Source organism: Lathyrus oleraceus, chromosome 4 (assembly GCF_024323335.1).
Source record: "Lathyrus oleraceus cultivar Zhongwan6 chromosome 4, CAAS_Psat_ZW6_1.0, whole genome shotgun sequence".
Taxonomy (NCBI): domain Eukaryota; kingdom Viridiplantae; phylum Streptophyta; class Magnoliopsida; order Fabales; family Fabaceae; genus Lathyrus; species Lathyrus oleraceus.
The window spans coordinates 313,089,507-313,111,392 of record NC_066582.1 but is presented as its reverse complement, the minus strand read 5'-3'; the positions used below and the strand labels follow the sequence as shown (position 1 = coordinate 313,111,392).

The following is a 21,886-nucleotide window of genomic DNA, read 5'->3' as shown; positions in this document are numbered from 1 at the left end:
ATTCCTTTGCTCACACAATGTGTTGATGCATTGTGAATATTAACCCAAGATCTTATAGAGTCATTCACTTGTGGAGAAGAGTTCCAACTTTCTGAACTCCCACACTTTCTATTGTTCAAAGCTCTCCCTGACCAGGGATAAGAGCTATGAGGCACACCCATCATCTCCATTTCGTCTGCTTCACCCTAACTCTCAATGTTAGGGTTAAGAGCACAAATTACCCCATTCCAGTTGATTGTAAAGTCTAACCTTGCTTGAGCCTAATTGCTTGTGTATAGTGTGTGCTAATTGACTTGTTTGTCTGATTACTTGATTCATCTGTGCATATTTGCTTATGTGTGCCTTTGTGCATTTATCATCATTAATTGTACATCATTGCATGATCATTCCTTGGAGATTGGTGTAAGTCCATTGATTGGAATCTGATATCCATGTTTGTTTTAGGAGATTGGTGTAAATCCATTGATTGGTATCCGGTATCCACCTTTGTTTGTGAGATTGGTGTAAGTCCATTGATTGGCATCTGATATCCGTGTTTGTTTTAGGAGATTGGTGTAAATCCATTGATTGGTATCCGGTATCCACCTTTGTTTGTGAGATTGGTGTAAGTCCATTGATTGGCATCCGGTATCCATTTGTTTTGCTTATTTGCTTATTGCTCATTGCCTATTCCAAAGGAATCACTTGGATCATCTACATATGATTTCAAGAGGTGAACATCTAAGAAGTTTTACTTCCTCACCCTTCCACCTTTTGTTTCTTTAAACCTCCATTTGCATGCTAACCCAAACTTGAAAACTATTGTGCAAACATTTTCATTTCTTTTCAAATTAGAAACCTAGGCCTTAAGCCTTTGATTTTCCAAACTCCATTTTTCATAATACTTCTTCTGAATTGAATTCTAATCATACTTTGACCATCTTTTGTGAATAAATCCTAATTGGTTAATCCAACTCATTCAATTGTTTTGTGGCTTTGTCCATTCTTGATAAGTTTTCATACATTAGCCATAGGTTTGATTTATCCTAGTTGGTTGATGTTAATCTCACCTTTTGTCCTTAGTGATTGAATTGTAAGACTTCCTTGCTTATTATAGGGTTAACCCCTCACTAGCAAGTTGAAGCTTTTCTCACATGGTGGACTTGTTGTTTGTATAAGGTTGAGTTTTCCCCCATGGATAATGAAAGACCTTAGGGCTTTTGTTTAAAATGAACCCACTCATATTTTGGAAATCTTTTAGCCGAACTACGAGGTTTTGATCTTGTAAAGGTACGTAGGCAATGGTTTTCCATCCAAACACAAAAATAATAAATTGTATATTCTTTTCTCATCCCTCCATCCATGTTTGCACAATAAATATTTCATAAACAAATAACATTTCGTACAACAAGTGTGAAAAGGGCACCCTAGGAGTACCTAGGACGTTTTGGGTGCCTAACACCTTCCCATTGCGTAATTAACCCCTTACCCAGATCTCTGATCTTTTAATTAGTTTTTTATGTGTAAAACTTCTTAGGCTTTTGTTCGCTTTTTAGCCATTCCTTTGGATAAATAAAAGTGCGGTGGCGACTCGATTCTTTGTATGCTTTGCTTTTGATTTAATCAATAAATCATAAAGTGACGAATACACCGCTACACTCATCTATGGTTTAGCTTTGTTCCCTAACATTGACAGCTTTATTGATGTTAACGCGATTAGGATATTCTTGATTGGGAATCCTGTTCCGACTTTATTGGGTGACATTTATTTCTCTCTACATTTAAGGAAATCTAAGGGTGGAAGAATCTCTGTGTGTTGCATCCCTCTTCTGTACAAGTGGTTTATTTCACACTTGCCGCAAACATCAGTCTTATTGGAGAACTAACAATGTCGATGATGGTCTCAAAGACTTATGTCTCTCACTAATGATGATATTGTTTGGTATGATTCTGCATTGGATGGCTTGGATATTATTTACAGTTGTGGTGACTTCTCTAATGTGTCTCTCATTGGTACACAAGGAGGAATCAACTACAATCCTGCTTTGGCCCATCATCAGCCTGGGTTCCCCTTGAAGAATAAACCTAATAACATTTAGTTAGAAGGTATATTCTACCAAGAAGGTAAAGATCCCAAAAATTTGAAGAATATAATGGTGCATGCTTGGCACAACGTTCAGAAAAGGAAAAACCGAGCTTGGTCCATGCAATTGTATAGCTTTGGAAGTTTACACTAGTTGGGTAAAGAAGAGAGCTTTAGAGCTTAATATGTCATACGTCTGCGAAAGATCTATGTCTATGGTTGTGGCTGAGCCATCAACTCTCCCTAAACAAGATGTAGAGGAGTTGGAAAACGCACTAGCGAAGATGAAAAAATAGAAGAACAGTTACATGCTTTTAATCGAGAGCAAGTGGAGTTGAAGCTTGAGTTGAAAGACAATGATGCACTCATAGATATTCTTGAAGAGTGTGCAATGAAGAGAAAGGGAGAGCTAGAGGATTTATTTTCCTCTAGTATGCCTCAGCCTTCCGGTGCTTGGAAGAAGATCTTCGATCAACTCGTCGTTGAGAAAGCTCAGATGAAGACCTCGTATGAGTTAGATATCAGACGCATCCGAAGGAAGTACACTCCCTTGGCCAGTTCAGCTGATTTAGTTGCTAGGGATCCTTAGGATGATACTTTCCTTTCCTCTTGTATTTGTAATTTTTGTTTCTAAAAATTTACTTAGTATAATCCTTCCAAATTTATATGAATAAAAAGATATTTTTATAGTCAATTCAAATGTTATTATTAAATATTATTAATTCAAATATTTGCAAGTAAGGCCTTGAATGTTACTTGAAAACTAAAAATAAAATCATTGAATTTTCATGCATCATTGGCATAGCAGGTTTCTTCAGCCAGATGTCTTATTGCTCTTCGCCTTTGTATCAGACAAGTTGACTCATCACTATGATACTCGAGTTAATCATCAAAGAAGAATGGATCATATGGAACCAGAGAACCAAGAGGTCAAGGAAGAAGTTACGAGCCTCGCGACTCTGATGGAGTCTGTTATTGCTGCTCATAATCAACTATCTCCAACACCTGCAACTCCTCCTCTAAGGTATATCATCTCTGAGATTGTCTCAACACCAGTGCCTATAGTTCTTGCCAACTAGTTTGAACCAGCTATGCTTGATGGATTGTCTCAACTTTATGCCTGAAGGTTATGCTCCAACGTTTGCTCCTATGTCGACATCTAGCCTCGTCATATCTGTTCCTCCTCCTGTCGTGCATACTTTTCCTCGTGTTGAGGAAACCATTTATCATTCTGCAACGTCTGAGGGCCTTGATGTGTATGAGAAAATGGATGAAATGAAGGACCAATTTCTGAAGCTAAGAAAAGAATTGAATACTCTGATGGGTAAAGATTTATTTTTGTTGAGTTGTACTTAGTGCCTAACGTTAAAATCCCTGTCATATTCAAGGTCCCCAACTTTGAGAAGTATAAGGGAAATACCTGTCCTTTGAGTCATCTTGTAATGTACGCTCGCAAGATGTCTACTCAAACAGATAATGATCAACTACTCATCCATTACATTCAAGATAGTCTGACCGGTGCAACACTTCGGTGGTATATGGGTTTAGACATTACTAGTGTTGGTACTTTCAATGACTTGGGTGAGGCCTTCATCAAGCAATACAAGTACAATGTTGATATGGCTCCCGATCATGATTAGTTAAGGTACATGTCTCATAAGGATAAATAGACGTTGAAATAGTATGTGTAGAGGTGGAGAGAGCTTGCTGCTCAAATTAGTCCCCCATTAGAGGAAAAGGAGATGACTAAGATCTTCCTCAAAACCCTGAGTTCATTCTATTATGAACGTATGATTTCCAGTGCTCCTAATGAATTCACTAAAATGGTGAACATGAGGATGCATTTAGAAGAGGGTGACCGAGAGGGCCATTTGTCTAAAGAAGAGGCGTCTACGAGCAAGAAGTATGCTGGGGGGTTCTCCAAGAAGAAGGAGAGGGAAACCAATGCAGTGACTATAGAGAGGCAAAGGAGGCCTCATGAGAGGAAGAATTCCATATCTCGCCAACATCATCAAGTATCATCAGTTATTCTAGTTTTCACAAACAATCCTATTCAAATAGTTCTAGTTCAACAACAACAACAACGCACCGACAACAATCATAACTATAACAACAATCAACATCAAAATGTTGAGAGGACGAAGGTGACTTTTGATCCCATTACAATGACTTATGCAGAACTTTATCCTTCCCTGGTTATCCTCCGCATACACCCAAACCCTTACCATGGTGGTACAAGCCCGTGCATAATGCTTTTCATCAGGGGGCTCCTGGCCATGACATAGAGAATTGTTATCAATTGAATTTTGAGGTCCAGAAGTTGATCAAGAGTGGTATGGTGTCCTTTGAGGACCGCGCACCAAATGTCAAACTTAATCCTTTGCCTACTCATGGCAATGCTTCTATAAATATGGAGGATGGTTATCCTAGTAACTTCAGGATTTTTGATGTGCGTCATATCAGACAATCTTTGGTGGAGATACTTAGGACTTTGTATTTGATTAGTGATTGTGAACATGACCATGATGGTTGTGTTATATGCAATGTCAACCCTCGAGGATGCGTGATTGTCAAGAGAGACATTCAGAAGTTAGTGGATGAAGGTGTGATCCAAAGTCAATAGTCCATAGACATGGGTAATGATATGAACATAATTGTACCAGTATTCAAGACTTCAGAGCAAGTAGTAACCCAATTTGACAACAACTAAAGAGATGATAATAGATCGATATCGTTATTGGTAATATGGTTAGCGGCCCAAGTCCTGTATGATCCGATAAAGTTGTACCTTATAAATATGATGCTACTAGGATTGAGAATGGGCAACAAGTTCCTCTTCCCGCAGCAAATTCAATAGTAAGCATTGCAGATGTTATAAAGGTGACTCGTAGTGGTTGTGTATTTAGCCCAGTATCTCCGAAGGTTGTGGAGGATGTTGTGGTAGGTAAGAAAGCGGATATTCCTGTGTCTGGTAAATCCAGCGGGTTGAAGGTTAAGGATGATGATATTGATGATGAGGTTCTCTGATTGATCCAGAAGAGTGAGTTTAATGTTGTGGAGCACCGAGGCACACCGAGGTTCTCTGATGATGAGGTTCTCTGATTGATCCAGAAGATCTATGTCTTGTATTTGCTGATGAACTCCGAGGCACACCGAGAAGCATTACGGAAAGTGCTTGAGCAAGCATATGTAGAGCACGATGTTACAGTGGATCAGTTTAATCATATTATCGTAAATATCACTTCTTGCAATAATCTGAGTTTCTGTGATGAAGAGCTTCCTAACGAACGAAAAAATCATAACATGGCTCTCCATATATCCATGAATTGTAAAGAAGATGATTTGTCTAATGTTCTAGAAGATACTACTTTGTCTTTGAACGTTCTGCTTAAATCTACTTTGGCGAGGTTATCTTATCAGGCCGCACCCATGAGATACAACAATGTGGTTGTGAAAGAGTTCAATGCTTCTCGTAAAACTTTAATTGGAGAAGTGGACCTTCCAGTTAAGATTAGTCTGAGTGAGTTTCAGATTACTTTTCAAGTAATGGACATTCACCCAGCCTATAGTTGTTTACTCGGCAGGCCATGGATTCACGAAGTTGGTGCTGTCACGTCGACTTTGCATCCGAAACTCAAATTGGTTAAGAATGGCAAGCTCTGTTAATACCTTAGGATTGGCATTAATTTTAGAAAACAAATAATGTAATCATATCTGTTGTTTTAATATGTTGGGTTGAAGAAGTTCAACATTTGGACCAACATGTCATGTACGATGTCACAACATCATGCCTGTGACATCGTACATGTGTAGAAAACTGAATTAATTAATTCAGTATATATTATGGGATTAGTGAGGATATTTGGTGAATATCCTAACACCCATGTGGAGGTCTTAAAGACTCAATCAGAATATATAGGCTCTAAATATGGAGATATATATGGAGAGATTTTAGGAACTAAAAGATTGAAGACCTTATTTGTAGCAGAAATTTTCTGCTGAGTTTGTAACAGCAAAGAAGAAGTTTGCTGCGATTTCTGAAGGCCCAAATCCAGTTGGGTAATTAGGTTATAAATAGCATATTGTAACCTAGTATTTGTAAGCCTCATAGAATGAAAATTTAGGGGTGTGTGTGAGGTAAACCTACCAACCTGTGGGAAGGTTACCATGTGTTTCTCAGTGTTCAAAGCTGAGAGTATTTGTAACTCAAAGCCTGTAGGTAAGAGTTGTTTGTTCTTGAATGAAGTTGTGAAGCAAGTTCAAGTTGTTTAACATTACATTGTATTTGTAGTGATAGGAATGGAAACTGGAGGTTTCTATCTAGGAGTTCCTAGGTATGGATTGCATTGGGTAGGGATTAAGTGAAGAGTTGTAAACGGGGGAGTTTAACTCTGAATTAATCCTGCTGATATTGGATCTTCTTCCTGGCTTAGTATGCCCCCAGAGTAGGTGATGTTGCACCGAACTGGGTTAACAATTTCCTGTGTTTGTTTACCTTCTGCATGTTATAATCCTGTCTTCCATAACTCAGCTTGTATTTCAGTCTGCTTATCAAGATAATAAAAGACCTGATACATAGCCTTTTGTTTGAATGTCAATCATAATGTTTTGACATTCATCATTAACAACATATACTGAATAATAGGAAGGTTGGTTGTTCTGCTTCAGTTCAGTATTTATTTTAGTCTGGTTATCAAGAGGATAACAGACCTGGGCAAAGGATCATTGAGAAACTGTCAAACTGGATGTCTTGACAGTTAGTCATGTACGCTGATACTGAAGTAGAGACTGGTTAGTCTTTTGCAGTACAACAAATTTAGCACAGTCGGTTTTCAGGGACATAACTGAATCAGCATGAGGTTTAAGTTCTGGATGTCAAACTGAATATTGTGACATTTATTCCTGAAAGCATGTGCTAAATTGTCGGATGATAAGTTTTTCTGTTTCAGTAATTTTCTCAGGCTAAAATCCAGGAAACTAACAACTGAACTACATGTAATGAACCTAACAAATAGCCTATTTGTTAGCACCCTAATAAGTGGAATTTAGATTAACTTGTTCAACCTTTATTTTAGGAAATACAAGTACAAGGCCAGCAAACTGGATTAATGTAACAGATGATGTCCAAATCACTATTGAGACATCTTGCTGATAACTGTGTCGGAATGTAACAGAAGTTAGAGCTATGGTTGATATCTGCTGAGTCTTTCTACCAGATGCACAGAACTAGGTGTTCCTCCATTCTAGGGTGATATAGAAGCAAATGTCGTGACATCTGTGAACATGTGTATATTAGTACAGGGTTGAATTTGTATAACTGTCTTGCTGTATTAGTTACAAGGAGTTATGTTAGTACTGATGTTGGAACCTGTGGAAGGTTCTGTGATTTCCCTGAATGGTCCCTTGAAGTAGGTGGATGGACTATTCATGACAGGAACTGTGTGTACCTGTCTCTGGAGGTTGGCAATTGGCCTTTGTGTGGGACAGTTGTGCTAGTATTGAATCATATTCAAACTTGGTATGTTCTTGGAGGCTGATCTGGTGAAGTGTGTGTTCATAGGTTGAGTTGTATTATGATTTCCGCTGCATAATACCTGGCAAAACTCAAACTCTGATGTAGTTTCCCCTCATGTGGATGAAAGGCTGTTGTATTGAAGATTTCATCATAACCTACTGAAGATGTAAAAGATACTTGAGTCTCCTCAAGTCCACTCATCATGACGTTCTCACTTCAGGATGGTAAGAATCACCTGATCACTGATTCTTTTACTCTCTTGGGTAGTGTATATGAAGACCTTGAAGATTTTCAAGGAGGGTTTGTTCCAAGTAGGTGGAACTAATGTTCTATGTGATGTTAGAACATGTTGTTCAACAAGTATGCAGCTACTGGTTGAAGAGCAGATGTTTTTAGGTGTCAAACAAAGGGATATTTTTGTTTGGAACCTACTCCTGACCTGGAAGAGGAGACATCTGTGTGTGCTAAGTTGACAAGGGTAGGGTCAACTGTGTGTGTGCTCAAGAAGGTCACTTTTAGATGTCTGATCTCTAGAAGTGGAGCTGGTTGAGATGTGACATTATGAAATTTCCTGCTGGTTGTCTTATTCCTGTAGATTGATCAAGGTTGGATAGTTGTTCCCTGAAGTACTATGTTGTGTTGGAAGACATGTCTCCTGGATGTTAGAAGTCAATAATGGGATAACCTGATTGATATTCCATTTAAGAGGATTGGCACCATGAATCTTGTTATTCAAACACCACGCTCAGAAGTGGCAGTTCTTTCAAGGAGTGAGAAAATGAAGATTCAGAGGTTGGTTGAGGTAGTATGCACTGGCAATGCATATCTACTATTGACTGGTGTCTTTTTTAGTACTTATGGTAAGCTGGAGTCTGATTGGTGTGATTGGAGTATGTATAGGTATAACTCATAGAGTTAGTTGCCACTAGTAGGGATGGTGTATGTCATGTTGAGACACTTGTGTACAAAGCATGGATATTGGTGTGGAGTTTCCATGATTGTTAATTTGAGGGGGAGTTTTGGTTAACCTCCTCACGTTTGGTCAGCCTAGGGTCTGGTTGGCTGTTGACCTGTGTCACATGGGTTCTGGTTGTTGTGTGACACATTTGCAAGGAAGGATTCATCTCTTTCATTCCTAAGGGTGAATCTAATCTGGAAAGATTCTCAAAACTGTTGAGGTGCTCGCAAGCAGATGATGTTGACACAAGAAGAATATTTTCAAAGTATTCTTATGGTGGAAGTATCTGAAAGGATAATTGGGAAAGGATTTAAGATCAATGTCTACTTGGGCCAAGTACAAGTATTTAATTGATTATCCTTGGAGCTCAAGATAACTGATGTTCTTAAAGATGTTGGAACATCTCTTCTTCAAGACCCTGTGCAGAATCACAGGAAGGATAGTACATTGGTTTATGATCTATCTCTTTGGTGGCAGCAAAAGCATATGATCTCTGAAAAGGTTTCCTGGAAAGAAACATGTTCAACCTTGGTGTGTACAATAAGAAGAAGACATTATAGTCTTGATGGTGGTTACTTGGATCAGTTTATTTCTGATCTAGGTAAGGAAGTGCATTGGCTAATGCACACTGTAGGGAGGAAGTTCTTTCAAGTGGCAGAAGAAGGAGCTGAATTCAACAGCTAAATGTTAAAATACAATGTTGTGACATTTGGTTCAACATCAGAATCTTAGTTGGTGAAGTGGCACATCAACTTAAGATAGAAGGGTCTATAGAGTTGTAGATTGGGAACTTCAAAAAGGATCGTTCTCATTGCAGTTCTTTGGAGTTGCTGGATGGAGAAGATGTTACATGTTCATGTCTTAGAGAATCTAAGTTTCGTTTAACATGTAGCTTGAAGTTTAAGTCTCACTTGGAAGGTCAGAATATCTTTGGGAGAAGTCTGATAAACTTGGAGAGGTCAAAAAGTGGCATTTGACTTTTTCATATGAGGATTCATGAAGGAGGTAATCAACCAGTGGCATTTGGTCTATCTCAGAAGTGAGTTCGAAGAATCAAGATAATCAACATATGGCAGCTGATTATTCTTGAGGAAAGCCTGAGACAAATTACTTTTGAGCAGAAAAGTAGTAAGTTGAAGACAAAAGGAGGTGCTTTCTATTCATCTCTTGGAGCTTGTGGTAGGAGTTCTGAGCTATCTATGGAAGGTTATCTCTTGTAATGGGATGAGAATGTATATGTCTCAATTTGTGTCTGGTTTCTTTTGGATAAAGCTGGTGACTCAGTGATATCTGAAGATTATCAGATGGTGTTCCTTGTTATGTTGTGAAGGATGTCCTAACGTATGTTAGAACATTCTGTGAAGTGGTTTCCTGTTCTGGTTAGAAGAGAGATTGACACAGAGTGTGGATGTGTTCAGCCAAGAGGGTTGAACAGAGGGTGTGCTCTTGAAGACATGAAGATGCGTCTTATGTTTTCCATTCATCAAGTGGTTTGGGTTCTCCTAAAACAGGAAGTTTGTAAAGGTCCAACTTTGGGGTTTTGGATATGTTCATATGTGATCTCCATGTTTCAGGAGGAGAGTTGGGTGTTCATGACAGTGGGAGTTCTGTCTTTGCGCTGCAAGTAATCATCAAGCTTGTGGTCTATGAGTTCTCAGATAACAAGGTCCGGCACCTTGTTAGGTATTGGGATGATGTGGTGTGTGTCAAGGCTGAGTGAGCAGAAGAATGTCTGACCGGATGTCATGACATTACCCTGGACAATGCTATTATTTCCTTCTGAATCTTAAAGTCATGAGGAAATATGGATGTGGTGTGTCTAATTATGATAAATTAAAATAAGCCTGATTGTTACAGTTGTGTGGTACAGGGGGAGTAACCATCTACTGGTGTTAATGATTTTGGCATTAGTGGTGCCAGATGTCAAGTTTCTACTGGAGGTACGAAAGTGGTCTTAAGAAATGTTGATAGGAAGAATACTTGAAGAATGCAAGCAACAGCCACGTTGAATGTTAAGACATCGCGTGCAACGTGTCTGACTGCATATATGGAATAGTCTCCATGCACTGGAACTGTTGTTTTGGAAAAGAAACAGTCAAGAGCTATAAAAGGTATTCAAAGATAGTCTGAGATTTTGTTGGTGATTCTCTGACTGTTTCTCAGCAAATATTAATGAATCTTGACCAAGCATTTATTCCTACCGTTAATTCCTAAGCACGGGCTGGACTATTTAAAGGATGTAACAACACTTCTCTTCTAACAAGAGAAACACTCCATTCCCTCTAAACCATGGGGTATGTTAAGGTTTGGGCATACTGTGCCTGGATCTGGTTCTGTGAGGGGTTCATTTACAAATGTTTAGCTAAAAAGGGGGAGAGAAATATAGTCCTGAGAATGTACCAGAAGCAAGTAAAATGTGGTAGCACGCAGAAGTTGGCTTCAGGCACAGAAGTCACTAACTGGGCATATCACTTGTGCCTTGTGATCTGAGTTAAGAGGACAGTTGTGTCTTGTGATCTTAGTTACATTATCTATGTACTCAGCATCACATATTCTTCTGGAAGCTCTACCGTTGAAGGGAAGGGTTCTGATGCAACTGATTCTTGTACCTCTACTTCCTCATGTACACCAACTTTGGTGTTTGTGGTGGTGGAGATAATGACAGAGGCTTATTTGTTTTAGCTAAAATTTGCCAAAGGGGGAGATTGTTAATACCTTAGGATTGGCATTAATTTTGGAAAACAAATAATGTAATCATCTCTGTTGTTTTAATATGTTGGGTTGAAGAAGTTCAACATCTGGACCAACATGTCATGTACGATGTCACGACATCATGCCTGTGACATCGTACATGTGTAGAAAACTGAATTAATTAATTCAGTATATATTCTGGGATTAGTGAGGATATTTGGTGAATATCCAAACTCCCATGTGGAGGTCTTAAAGACTCAATCAGAATATATAGGCTCTAAATATGGAGATATATACGGAGAGATTTTAGGAACTAAAAGATTGAAGACCTTATTTGTAGCAGAAATTTTCTGCCGAGTTTGTAACAGCAAAGAAGAAGTTTACTGCGATTTCTGAAGGCCCAAATCCAGTTGGGTGATTAGGTTATAAGTAGCATATTCTAACCTTGTATTTGTAAGCCTCACAGAATGAAAATTTAGGAGTGTGTGTGAGGTAAACCTCCCAACCTGTGGGAAGGTTACCATGTGTTTCTCAGTGTTCAAAGCTGAGAGTATTTGTAACTCAAAGCCTGTAGGTAAGAGTTGTTTGTTCTTGAATGAAGCTGTGAAGCAAGTTCAAGTTGTTTAACATTACATTGTATTTGTAGTGATAGGAATGGAAACTGGAGGTTTCTATCTAGGAGTTCCTAGGTATAGATTGCATTGGGTAGGGATTAAGTGAAGAGTTGTAAACGGGGGAGTTTAACTCTGAATTAATCCTACTGATATTGGATCTTCTTCCTGGCTTGGTATGCCCCCAGAGTAGGTGATGTTGCACCGAATTGGGTTAACAATTTCCTGTGTTTGTTTACCTTCTGCATGTTATAATCCTGTCTTCCATAACTCAGCTTGTATTTCAGTCTGCTTATCAAGATAATAAAAGACCTGATACATAGCCTTTTGTTTGAATGTCAATCAGAATGTTTTGACATTCATCATTAACAACATATACTGAATAATAGGAAGGTTGGTTGTTCTGCTTCAGTTCAGTATTTATTTCAGTCTGGTTATCAAGAGGATAACAGACCTGGGCAAAGGATCATTGTGAAACTGTCAAACTGGATGTCTTGACAGTTAGTCATGTACGCTGATACTGAAGTAGAGACTGGTTAGTCTTTTGCAGTACAACAAATTTAGCACAGTCGGTTTTCAGGGACATAACTGAATCAGCATGAGGTTTATGTTCTGGATGTCAAACTGAATGTTGTGACATTTATTCCTGACAGCATGTGCTGAATTGTCGGATGATAAGTTTTTCTGTTTCAGTAATTTTCTCAGGCTAAAATCCAGGAAACTAACAACTGAACTACATGTAATGAACCTAACAAATAGCCTATTTGTTAGCACCCTAATAAGTGGAAATTAGATTAACTTGTTCAACCTTTATTTTAGGAAATACAAGTACAAGGCCAGCAAACTGGATTCATGTAACAGATGATGTCCAAATCACTATTGAGACATCTTGCTGATAACTGTGTAGGAATGTAACAGAAGTTAGAGCTATGGTTGATCTCTGCTGAGTCTTTCTACCAGATGCACAGAACTAGGTGTTCCTCCATTCTAGGGTGATATAGAAGCAAATATCGTGACATCTGTGAACATGTGTATATTAGTACAGGGTTGAATTTGTATAACTGTCTTGCTGTATTAGTTACAATGTTGGATCAGATGTCATGACTTGCAGTAGAACATCTGAATTCTAACTACGCCAGAATTTCAAATGGTATCAGAGCGGGCATCCTGTTCTGTTTCTGGATGAGATCCATGGGTTATACTTTATGGTATATTGCAAGGAGTTATGTTAGTACTGATGTTGGAACCTGTGGAAGGTTCTGTGATTTCCCTGAGTGGTCCCTTGAAGTAGGTGGATGGACTATTCATGACAGGAACTGTGTGTACCTGTCTCTGGAGGTTGGCAATTGGCCTTTGTGTGGGATAGTTGTGCTAGTATTGAATCATATTCAAACTTGGTATGTTCTTGGAGGCTGATCTGGTGAAGTGTGTGTTCATAGGTCGAGTTGTATTATGATTTCCGCTGCATAATACCTGGAAAAACTCAAACTCTGATGTAGTTTCCCCTCATGTGGATGAAAGGCTGTTGTATTCAAGATTTCATCATAACCTACTGAAGATGTCAAAGATACTTGAGTCTCCTCAAGTCCACTCATCATGACGTTCTCACTTCAGGATGGTAAGAATCACCTGATCACTGATTCTTTTACTCTCTTGGGTAGTGTATATGAAGACCTTGAAGATTTTCAAGGAGGGTTTGTTCCAAGGAGGTGGAACTAATGTTCTATGTGATGTTAGAACATGTTGTTCAACAAGTATGCAGCTACTGGTTGAAGAGCAGATGTTTTTAGGTGTCAACCAAAGGGATATTTTTGTTTGGAACCTACTCCTGACCTGGAAGAGGAGACATCTGTGTGTGCTAAGTTGACAAGGGTAGGGTCAACTGTGTGTGTGCTCAAGAAGGTCACTTTTAGATGTCTGATCTCTAGAAGTGGAGCTGGTTGAGATGTGACATTATGAAATTTCCTGCTGGTTGTCTTATTCCTGTAGATTGATCAAGGTTGGATAGTTGTTCCCTGAAGTACTATGTTGTGTTGGAAGACATGTCCCCTGGATGTTAGAAGTCAATAATGGGATAACCTGATTGATATTCCATTTAAGAGGATTGGGACCATGAATCTTGTTATTCAAACACCACGCTCAGAAGTGGCAGTTCTTTCAAGGAGTGAGAATATGAAGATTCAGAGGTTGGTTGAGGTAGTATGCTCTGACAATGCATATCTACTATTGACTGGTGTCTTTTTTAGTACTTATGGTAAGCTGGAGTCTGATTGGTGTGATTGGAGTATGTATAGGTATAACTCATAGAGTTAGTTGCCACTAGTAGGGATGGTGTATGTCATGTTGAGACACTTGTGTACAATGCATGGATATTGGTGTGGAGTTTCCATGATTGTTAATTTGAGGGGGAGTTTTGGTTAACCTCCTCACGTTTGGTCAGCCTAGGGTCTGGTTGGCTGTTGACCTGTGTCACATGGGTTCTGGTTGTTGTGTGACACATTTGCAAGGAAGGATTCATCTCTTTCATTCCTAAGGGTGAATCTAATCTGGAAAGATTCTCAAAACTATTGAGGTGCTCGCAAGCAGAAGATGTTGACACAAGAAGAATATTTTCAAAGTATTCTTATGGTGGAAGTATCTGAAAGGATAATTGGGAAAGGATTTAAGATCAATGTCTACTTGGGCCAAGTACAAGTTTTTAATTGATTATCCTTGGAGCTCAAGATAACTGATGTTCTTAAAGATGTTGGAACATCTCTTCTTCAAGACCCTGTGCAGAATCACAGGAAGGATAGTACATTGGTTTATGATCTATCTCTTTGGTGGCAGCAAAAGCATATGATCTCTGAAAAGGTTTCCTGGCAAGAAACATGTTCAACCTTGGTGTGTACAATAAGAAGAAGACATTATAGTCTTGATGGTGGTTACTTGGATCAGTTTATTTCTGATCTAGGTAAGGAAGTGCATTGGCTAATGCACACTGTAGGGATGAAGTTTTTTCAAGTGGCAGAAGAAGGAGCTGAATTCAACAGCTAAATGTTAAAATACAATGTTGTGACATTTGGTTCAACATCAGAATCTTAGTTGGTGAAGTGGCACATCAACTTAAGATAGAAGGGTCTATAGAGTTGTAGATTGGGAACTTCAAAAAGGATCGTTCTCATTGCAGTTCTTTGGAGTTGCTGGATGGAGAAGATGTTACATGTTCATGTCTTAGAGAATCTAAGTTTCGTTTAACATGTAGCTTGAAGTTTAAGTCTCACTTGGAAGGTCAGAATATCTTTGGGAGAAGTCTGATAAACTTGGAGAGGTCAAAAAGTGGCATTTGACTTTTTCATATGAGGATTCATGAAGGAGGTAATCAACCAGTGGCATTTGGTCTATCTCAGAAGTGAGTTCGAAGAATCAAGATAATCAACATATGGCAGCTGATTATTCTTGAGGAAAGCCTGAGACAAATTACTTTTGAGCAGAAAAGTAGTAAGTTGAAGAAAAAAGGAGGTGCTTTCTATTCATCTCTTGGAGCTTGTGGTAGGAGTTCTGAGCTATCTATGGAAGGTTATCTCTTGTAATGGGATGAGAATGTATATGTCTCAATTTGTGTCTGGTTTCTTTTGGATAAAGCTGGTGACTCAGTGATATCTGAAGATTATCAGATGGTGTTCCTTGTTATGTTGTGAAGGATGTCCTAACGTATGTTAGAACATTCTGTGAAGTGGTTTTCTGTTCTGGTTAGAAGAGAGATTGACACAGAGTGTGGATGTGTTCAGCCAAGAGGGTTGAACAGAGGGTGTGCTCTTGAAGACATGAAGATGCGTCTTATGTTTTCCATTCATCAAGTGGTTTGGGTTCTCCTAAAACAGGAAGTTTGTAAAGGTCGAACTTTGGGGTGTTGGATATGTTCATATGTGATCTCCATGTTTCAGGAGGAGAGTTGGGTGTTCATGACAGGGGGAGTTCTGTCTTTGCGCTGCAAGTAATCATCAAGCTTGTGGTCTATGAGTTCTCACATAACAAGGTCTGGCACCTTGTTAGGTATTGGGATGATGTGGTGTGTGTCAAGGCTGAGTGAGCAGAAGAATGTCTGACCGGATGTCATGACATTACCCTGGACAATGCTATTATTTCCTTCTGAATCTTAAAGTCATGAGGAAATATGGATGTGGTGTGTCTAATTATGATAAATTAGAATAAGCCTGATTATTACAGTTGTGTGGTACAGGGGGAGTAACCATCTACTGGTGTTTATGATTTTGGCATTAGTGGTGCCAGATGTCAAGTTTCTACTGGAGGTACGAAAGTGGTCTTAAGAAATGTTGATAGGAAGAATACTTGAAGAATGCAAGCAAAAGCCACTTTGAATGTCAAGACATCGCGTGCAACGTGTCTGACTGCATATATGGAATAGTCTTCATGCACTGGAACTGTTGTTTTGGAAAAGAAACAGTCAAGAGCTATAAAACGTATTCAAAGATAGTCTGAGATTTTGTTGGTGATTCTCTGACTATTTCTTAGCAAATATTAATGAATCTTGACCAAGCATTTATTCCTACCGTTAATTCCTAAGCACGGGCTGGACTATTTAAAGGATGTAACAACACTTCTCTTCTAACAAGAGAAACACTCCATTCCCTCTAAACCATGGGGTATGTTAAGGTTTGGGCATACTGTGCCTGGATCTGGTTTTGTGAGGGGTTCATTTACAAATGTTTAGCTAAAAAGGGGGAGAGAAATATAGTCCTGAGAATGTACCAGAAGCAAGTAAAATGTGGTAGCACGCAGAAGTTGGCTTCAGGCACAGAAGTCACTAACTGGGCATATCACTTGTGTCTTGTGATCTGAGTTAAGAGGACAGTTATGTCTTGTGATCTTAGTTACATTATCTATGTACTCAGCATCACATATTCTTCTGGAAGCTCTACCCTTGAAGGGAAGGGTTCTGATGCAACTGATTCTTGTACCTCTACTTCCTCATGTACACCAACTTTGGTGTTTGTGGTGGTGGAGATAATGATAGAGGCTTATTTGTTTTAGCTAAAATTTGCCAAAGGGGGAGATTGTTAATACCTTAGGATTGGCATTAATTTTAGAAAACAAATAATGTAATCATCTCTGTTGTTTTAATATGTTGGGTTGAAGAAGTTCAACATCTGGACCAACATGTCATGTACGATGTCACGACATCATGCCTGTGACATCGTACATGTGTAGAAAACTGAATTAATTAATTCAGTATATATTCTGGGATTAGTGAGGATATTTGGTGAATATCCTAACTCCCATGTGGAGGTCTTAAAGACTCAATCAGAATATATAGGCTCTAAATATGGAGATATATACGGAGAGATTTTAGGAACTAAAAGATTGAAGACCTTATTTGTAGCAGAAATTTTCTGCCGAGTTTGTAACAGCAAAGAAGAAGTTTGCTGCGATTTCTGAAGGCCCAAATCCAGTTGGGTGATTAGGTTATAAGTAGCATATTGTAACCTTGTATTTGTAAGCCTCACAGAATGAAAATTTAGGGGTGTGTGTGAGGTAAACCTCCCAACCTGTGGGAAGGTTACCATGTGTTTCTCAGTGTTCAAAGCTGAGAGTATTTGTAACTCAAAGCCTGTAGGTAAGAGTTGTTTGTTCTTGAATGAAGCTGTGAAGCAAGTTCAGGTTGTTTAACATTACATTGTATTTGTAGTGATAGGAATGGAAACTGGAGGTTTCTATCTAGGAGTTCCTAGGTATAGATTGCATTGGGTAGGGATTAAGTGAAGAGTTGTAAACGGGGGAGTTTAACTCTGAATTAATCCTGCTGATAGTGGATCTTCTTCCTGGCTTGGTATGCCCCAAGAGTAGGTGATGTTGCACCGAACTGGGTTAATAATTTCCTGTGTTTGTTTACCTTCTGCATGTTATAATCTTGTCTGCCATAACTCAGCTTGTATTTCAGTCTGCTTATCAAGATAATAACAGACCTGATACATAGTCTTTTGTTTGAATGTCAATCAGAATGTTTTGACATTCATCATTAATAACATATACTGAATAATAGGCAGGTTGGTTGTTCTGCTTCAGTTCAATATTTATTTCAGTCTGGTTATCAAGAGGATAACAGACCTGGGCAAAGGATCATTGTGAAACTGTCAAACTGGATGTCTTGACAGTTAGTCATGTACACTGATACTGAAGTAGAGACTGGTTAGTCTTTTGCAGTACATCAAATTTAGCACAGTCGGTTTTCGGGGACATAACTGAATCAGCGTGAGGTTTAAGTTCTGGATGTCAAAATGAATGTTGTGACATTCATTACTGACAGCATGTGCTGAATTGTAGGATGATTAGTTTTTCTGTTTCAGTAATTTTCTCAGGCTAAAATCCAGGAAACTAACAACTGAACTACATGTAACGAACCTAACAAATAGCCTATTTCTTAGCACCCTAATAAGTGGAAATTAGATTAACTTGTTCAACCTTTATTTTAGGAAATACAAGTACAAGGCCAGCAAACTGGATTAATGTAACAGATGATGTCCAAATCACTATTGAGACATCTTGCTGATAACTGTGTAGGAAAGTAACAGAAGTTAGAGATATGGTTGATCTCTGCTGAGTCTTTCTACCAGATGCACAGAACTAGGTGTTCCTCCATTCCAGGGTGATATAGAAGCAGATGTCGTGACATCTGTGAACATGTGTATATTAGTACAGGGTTGAATTTATATAACTGTCTTGTTGTATTAGTTACAATGTTGGATCAGATGTCATGACTTGGAGTAGAACATCTGAATTCTGACTACGCCAGAATTTCAAGTTTGTTGTTGCAGGAGGAGAGAAAGGGTTGTTGGTTAGCCATTTGTCTTCTTTCACCTATGTTCAAACTGAAAAGGAAGTTGGAACTCCTTTCCAAGCTTTATCTGTAGCTGATGAGGTTCATAAGATTGGGGCATCCATGTCTTCTCTGAAAGATGCAAGGGAAGTTGTTCAGGTTGGTGGCACCGACAGGTTGGGTCGTGTCATAGAAGTTATTGAGAACAAGAACAAGGTTGGTCTAGGATTTTAGCAAGGGTCATTCAAAGGTTGGTCTATGCATCAAATTTTTTTATAGTGGAGGGTTCATTCTGTTGGTGTAAGCCCTATAGGCCAATACTTTTAGTAATTGTATCAAATTATTTATTAATAATAAAAGGATTTTTCTTTATTATGTTTGTTTAATAAAGTCCCTAGAATAGCTAGTCCGTTTAATGTATCAAGTGTGACTTAATCATGAGATCACATTAAACATAAGGACACTATTCTTAAAGTATCTGTAGTTGAGCTTTATTAGGAAGTGGGATAACATTAAAGCATTAAGACTATTATGTATATAGACTAATGATCACATCTCATGGATCATGGATAAGGAGTTATGAAGTCTTAAACATATGTATGAATATTAAGAGTAATATTTGTACTGGATTGACCCACTATGAGAATACTATATAGAATGTTATGCAATGTGTCATAAGTTATTCTCATGGTGATAATGGTGTATACCACCCTTCGACCTGAAAACGCCATGGACCCTAGATGTAGATTTGAGTGCCTTATTGTTAATCAAACATCGTCCGTAACTGGATAAGCATAAAGATAGTTGATGGGTACTCCACAAAGCATGCTGAGGGACATGAGTGACCTAGATAGAATTCTCCCGTCCTACGTAATAGGATAAATGTCTATGGCCCCATGAACTGGACAAGGATGATATGGTTTATGTCGTGTGTTCAATATAGACATAAGGGAAAAAGGTTAATTAGACATATAAGTATTTTCACAAAAGGATTTGTCAGATCACATGAAGTTTTCGTGTCTTGGGTAGAAGTGATATGTTGTTAGATACCACTCACTATTTATTATGTTAAATACATGATTTAATATGATTTCCAATGTCGTGAAAACCTACAGGGTCACACACAAAAGGACGGATTGATGAGAGATAGAGTAACTAAGGAACACTGTAAGGTAAAATGCACTTATGTGAATTATAGAACATCGTAAAGTATGGTGTACTTAGGTAGAATACGAAATATGGTAAGGTACCACGCGCTTAAGTGATTTTGGCATATTGTAAGATATGGGTCACATACACTTAGGTGGGATTTTCAGCTTGCAGCCCACACAAGTGGTTCTATAAATAGAACCCTTGTGCAGAAGCATTTGTGCAGTTACAATTTCGTTTCAGCCTTTCTCTCTCTCTCTCTCACTGAAAGCCTTCATTCATAGCAGCTAGCACTGAGATTGAAGGAATCCGTTCATGTGGACTGATTAGAGGCGTTGTCCCCATTCTAACAACATGTTATTAGGTTTGTCTCTCAAGGGGAACCCAAGTTGACGATGATCCAAAATAGGGTTGTAGTTAATTCCTCCTTGTGTACCAATGAGTGGCACATTAGAGAATTCACCATAACTATAAATAATCTCCAAACTGCTCAAAGACGGATCATACCAAACTATATCATCATTAATGAGAGACATAAGTCTCTGAGACCACCTTAGACACTGTTTGTTCTCCACAAAAGCAGGGGTCTGAGGCAAGTGCGAAATAAACCACTTGTACAGAAGAGGAATGAAACAGACAATCGTTCCATCACCCTTATAATTCCTTAGATGCAAAGAGAAACACATATCACCCAACAAAGTAGGCGCAGGATTCCCAATCAAGAAAAGTCTAATGGCGTTAACATCAACAAAACCGTCAATGTTCGGGAACAAAGATAATCCATAGATGAGTAACACAAAGATAGCTTCAAAATCATCCATACTACTAGCTTGAGCAAAGGTAGTAGCTTCCTTGAAGAGGAAGACAAATGGCAACCCAAATAACCCAGCTTTCTTCACCCAATGAGCCTCTATCTCAGACTTCTTCAAGTGAAGAGCTTCATTAATAATACTAGATCGGGGAATCTCCTCTAATCCACTAAAAGGCACTCTACTAGAAGTAGCTATCTCCAAAATATGAGAATACTCTTCCAGAGTAGGCACAAGCTGAAAATATGGGAAAGTGAAACATTGGTAGAGAGGATCATAGAACTACACTAGCACAATCACGAGTCCTTCATCCACATCGGCAACAAGATGGACAAAAGCTTCCTGTGACGTTGTTTGAAGTCCAAGGGATCTAATACAAAAGATGCTAGCTTCCTTAACTCTTTCAAGTCGGGACATATGAAACTGTACTTCTTAGTGTTCCTTCGTCCATAATCCATGGTCTGAAAATGTTTGCAAATGATACCTTAGTTCCTTGAAATTTTCGTGTGATGAATGTTATGATGCACATGAATGCATGAATGCAACAATCACAAATAAGGGATCACACACAAGGAAAACAAAGGTCAAGGGATGAATCAAGTCATTTGCAAGATCAATCAACCATTTTGGTGGATTATGGTTTACACCTTATCAACACCCAAGTTCCATTGATATTTACAAGACTTGATTGGATCAACCAAGTATCAAGGGTTTGTTGCAAGTCACGAGCATGGAGTCTGGGTAAGAACCATCCCAAAGGAGTGAACTAAGGATAAAAACCTGTAGATCATGCTCTAAAAAGTTCCCAGAGTCTTAACTCCATTTATCGGATATTACAGGTTAAGATGGCTGACTCATCGACCCATAATATTCTCAAGAGAAACTCGTCTGAGTGTAGTATCGCGTAACAACTGTTATCAAGTTTACACTAGAAAAGTTTTTGCACTAAGTCCTAAATAGGCCAGGATGGGTTAAATGTTCTAAGGTCCTCAGCTTCTTGGACCCAATTAGAAATAGTAATGCCTAACCACAAATACTTGTGTGACATTTCCAGATCCAGAGGAGTCTCCACTGAGCAGATGGATCTCAAGCCAACTTGTTAAGGATTACTCCACACAAGTCGAACGTGACTATACCATCCTCCTATCTTAATTCCACTAAAGTTCGGGTTAGAACTTATCTCACCACTCAGAGATCACCAAGCACAACAAGTAGATTATATCACACATACATATATACAAACATCACACATATACAAATATATACACACAAAA

The 21,886-nt window shown here is 38.7% G+C and overlaps 1 protein-coding gene across 1 annotated transcript; it reads left to right on the top strand.

Annotated features, from left to right (window-relative positions):
• Positions 1–2,961: 2,961 nt before the first annotated feature.
• LOC127137254 (uncharacterized) lies at positions 2,962–18,888 on the top strand. Its single transcript, XM_051063728.1, has 6 exons — positions 2,962–3,086; positions 3,864–4,206; positions 4,326–4,651; positions 4,873–5,080; positions 5,174–5,714; positions 18,653–18,888. The coding sequence occupies exons 1-6, from the start codon at positions 2,962–2,964 to the stop codon at positions 18,886–18,888; spliced, it is 1,779 nt and encodes a 592-aa protein (XP_050919685.1).
• The last annotated feature ends 2,998 nt before the right edge of the window (positions 18,889–21,886 follow it).

Excerpts from the sequence above, each read along its gene's own strand:
- LOC127137254 (XM_051063728.1), top strand. The coding sequence starts at position 2,962 with ATGGATCATATGGAACCAGAGAACCAAGAGGTCAAGGAAGAAGTTACG. Across the intron at positions 4,207-4,325 it reads AAAATGTTGAGAGGACGAAG|GGGGCTCCTGGCCATGACAT; the intron begins GTGACTTTTGAT and ends GCTTTTCATCAG. Across the intron at positions 5,081-5,173 it reads ATGATGATATTGATGATGAG|AAGATCTATGTCTTGTATTT; the intron begins GTTCTCTGATTG and ends TGATTGATCCAG.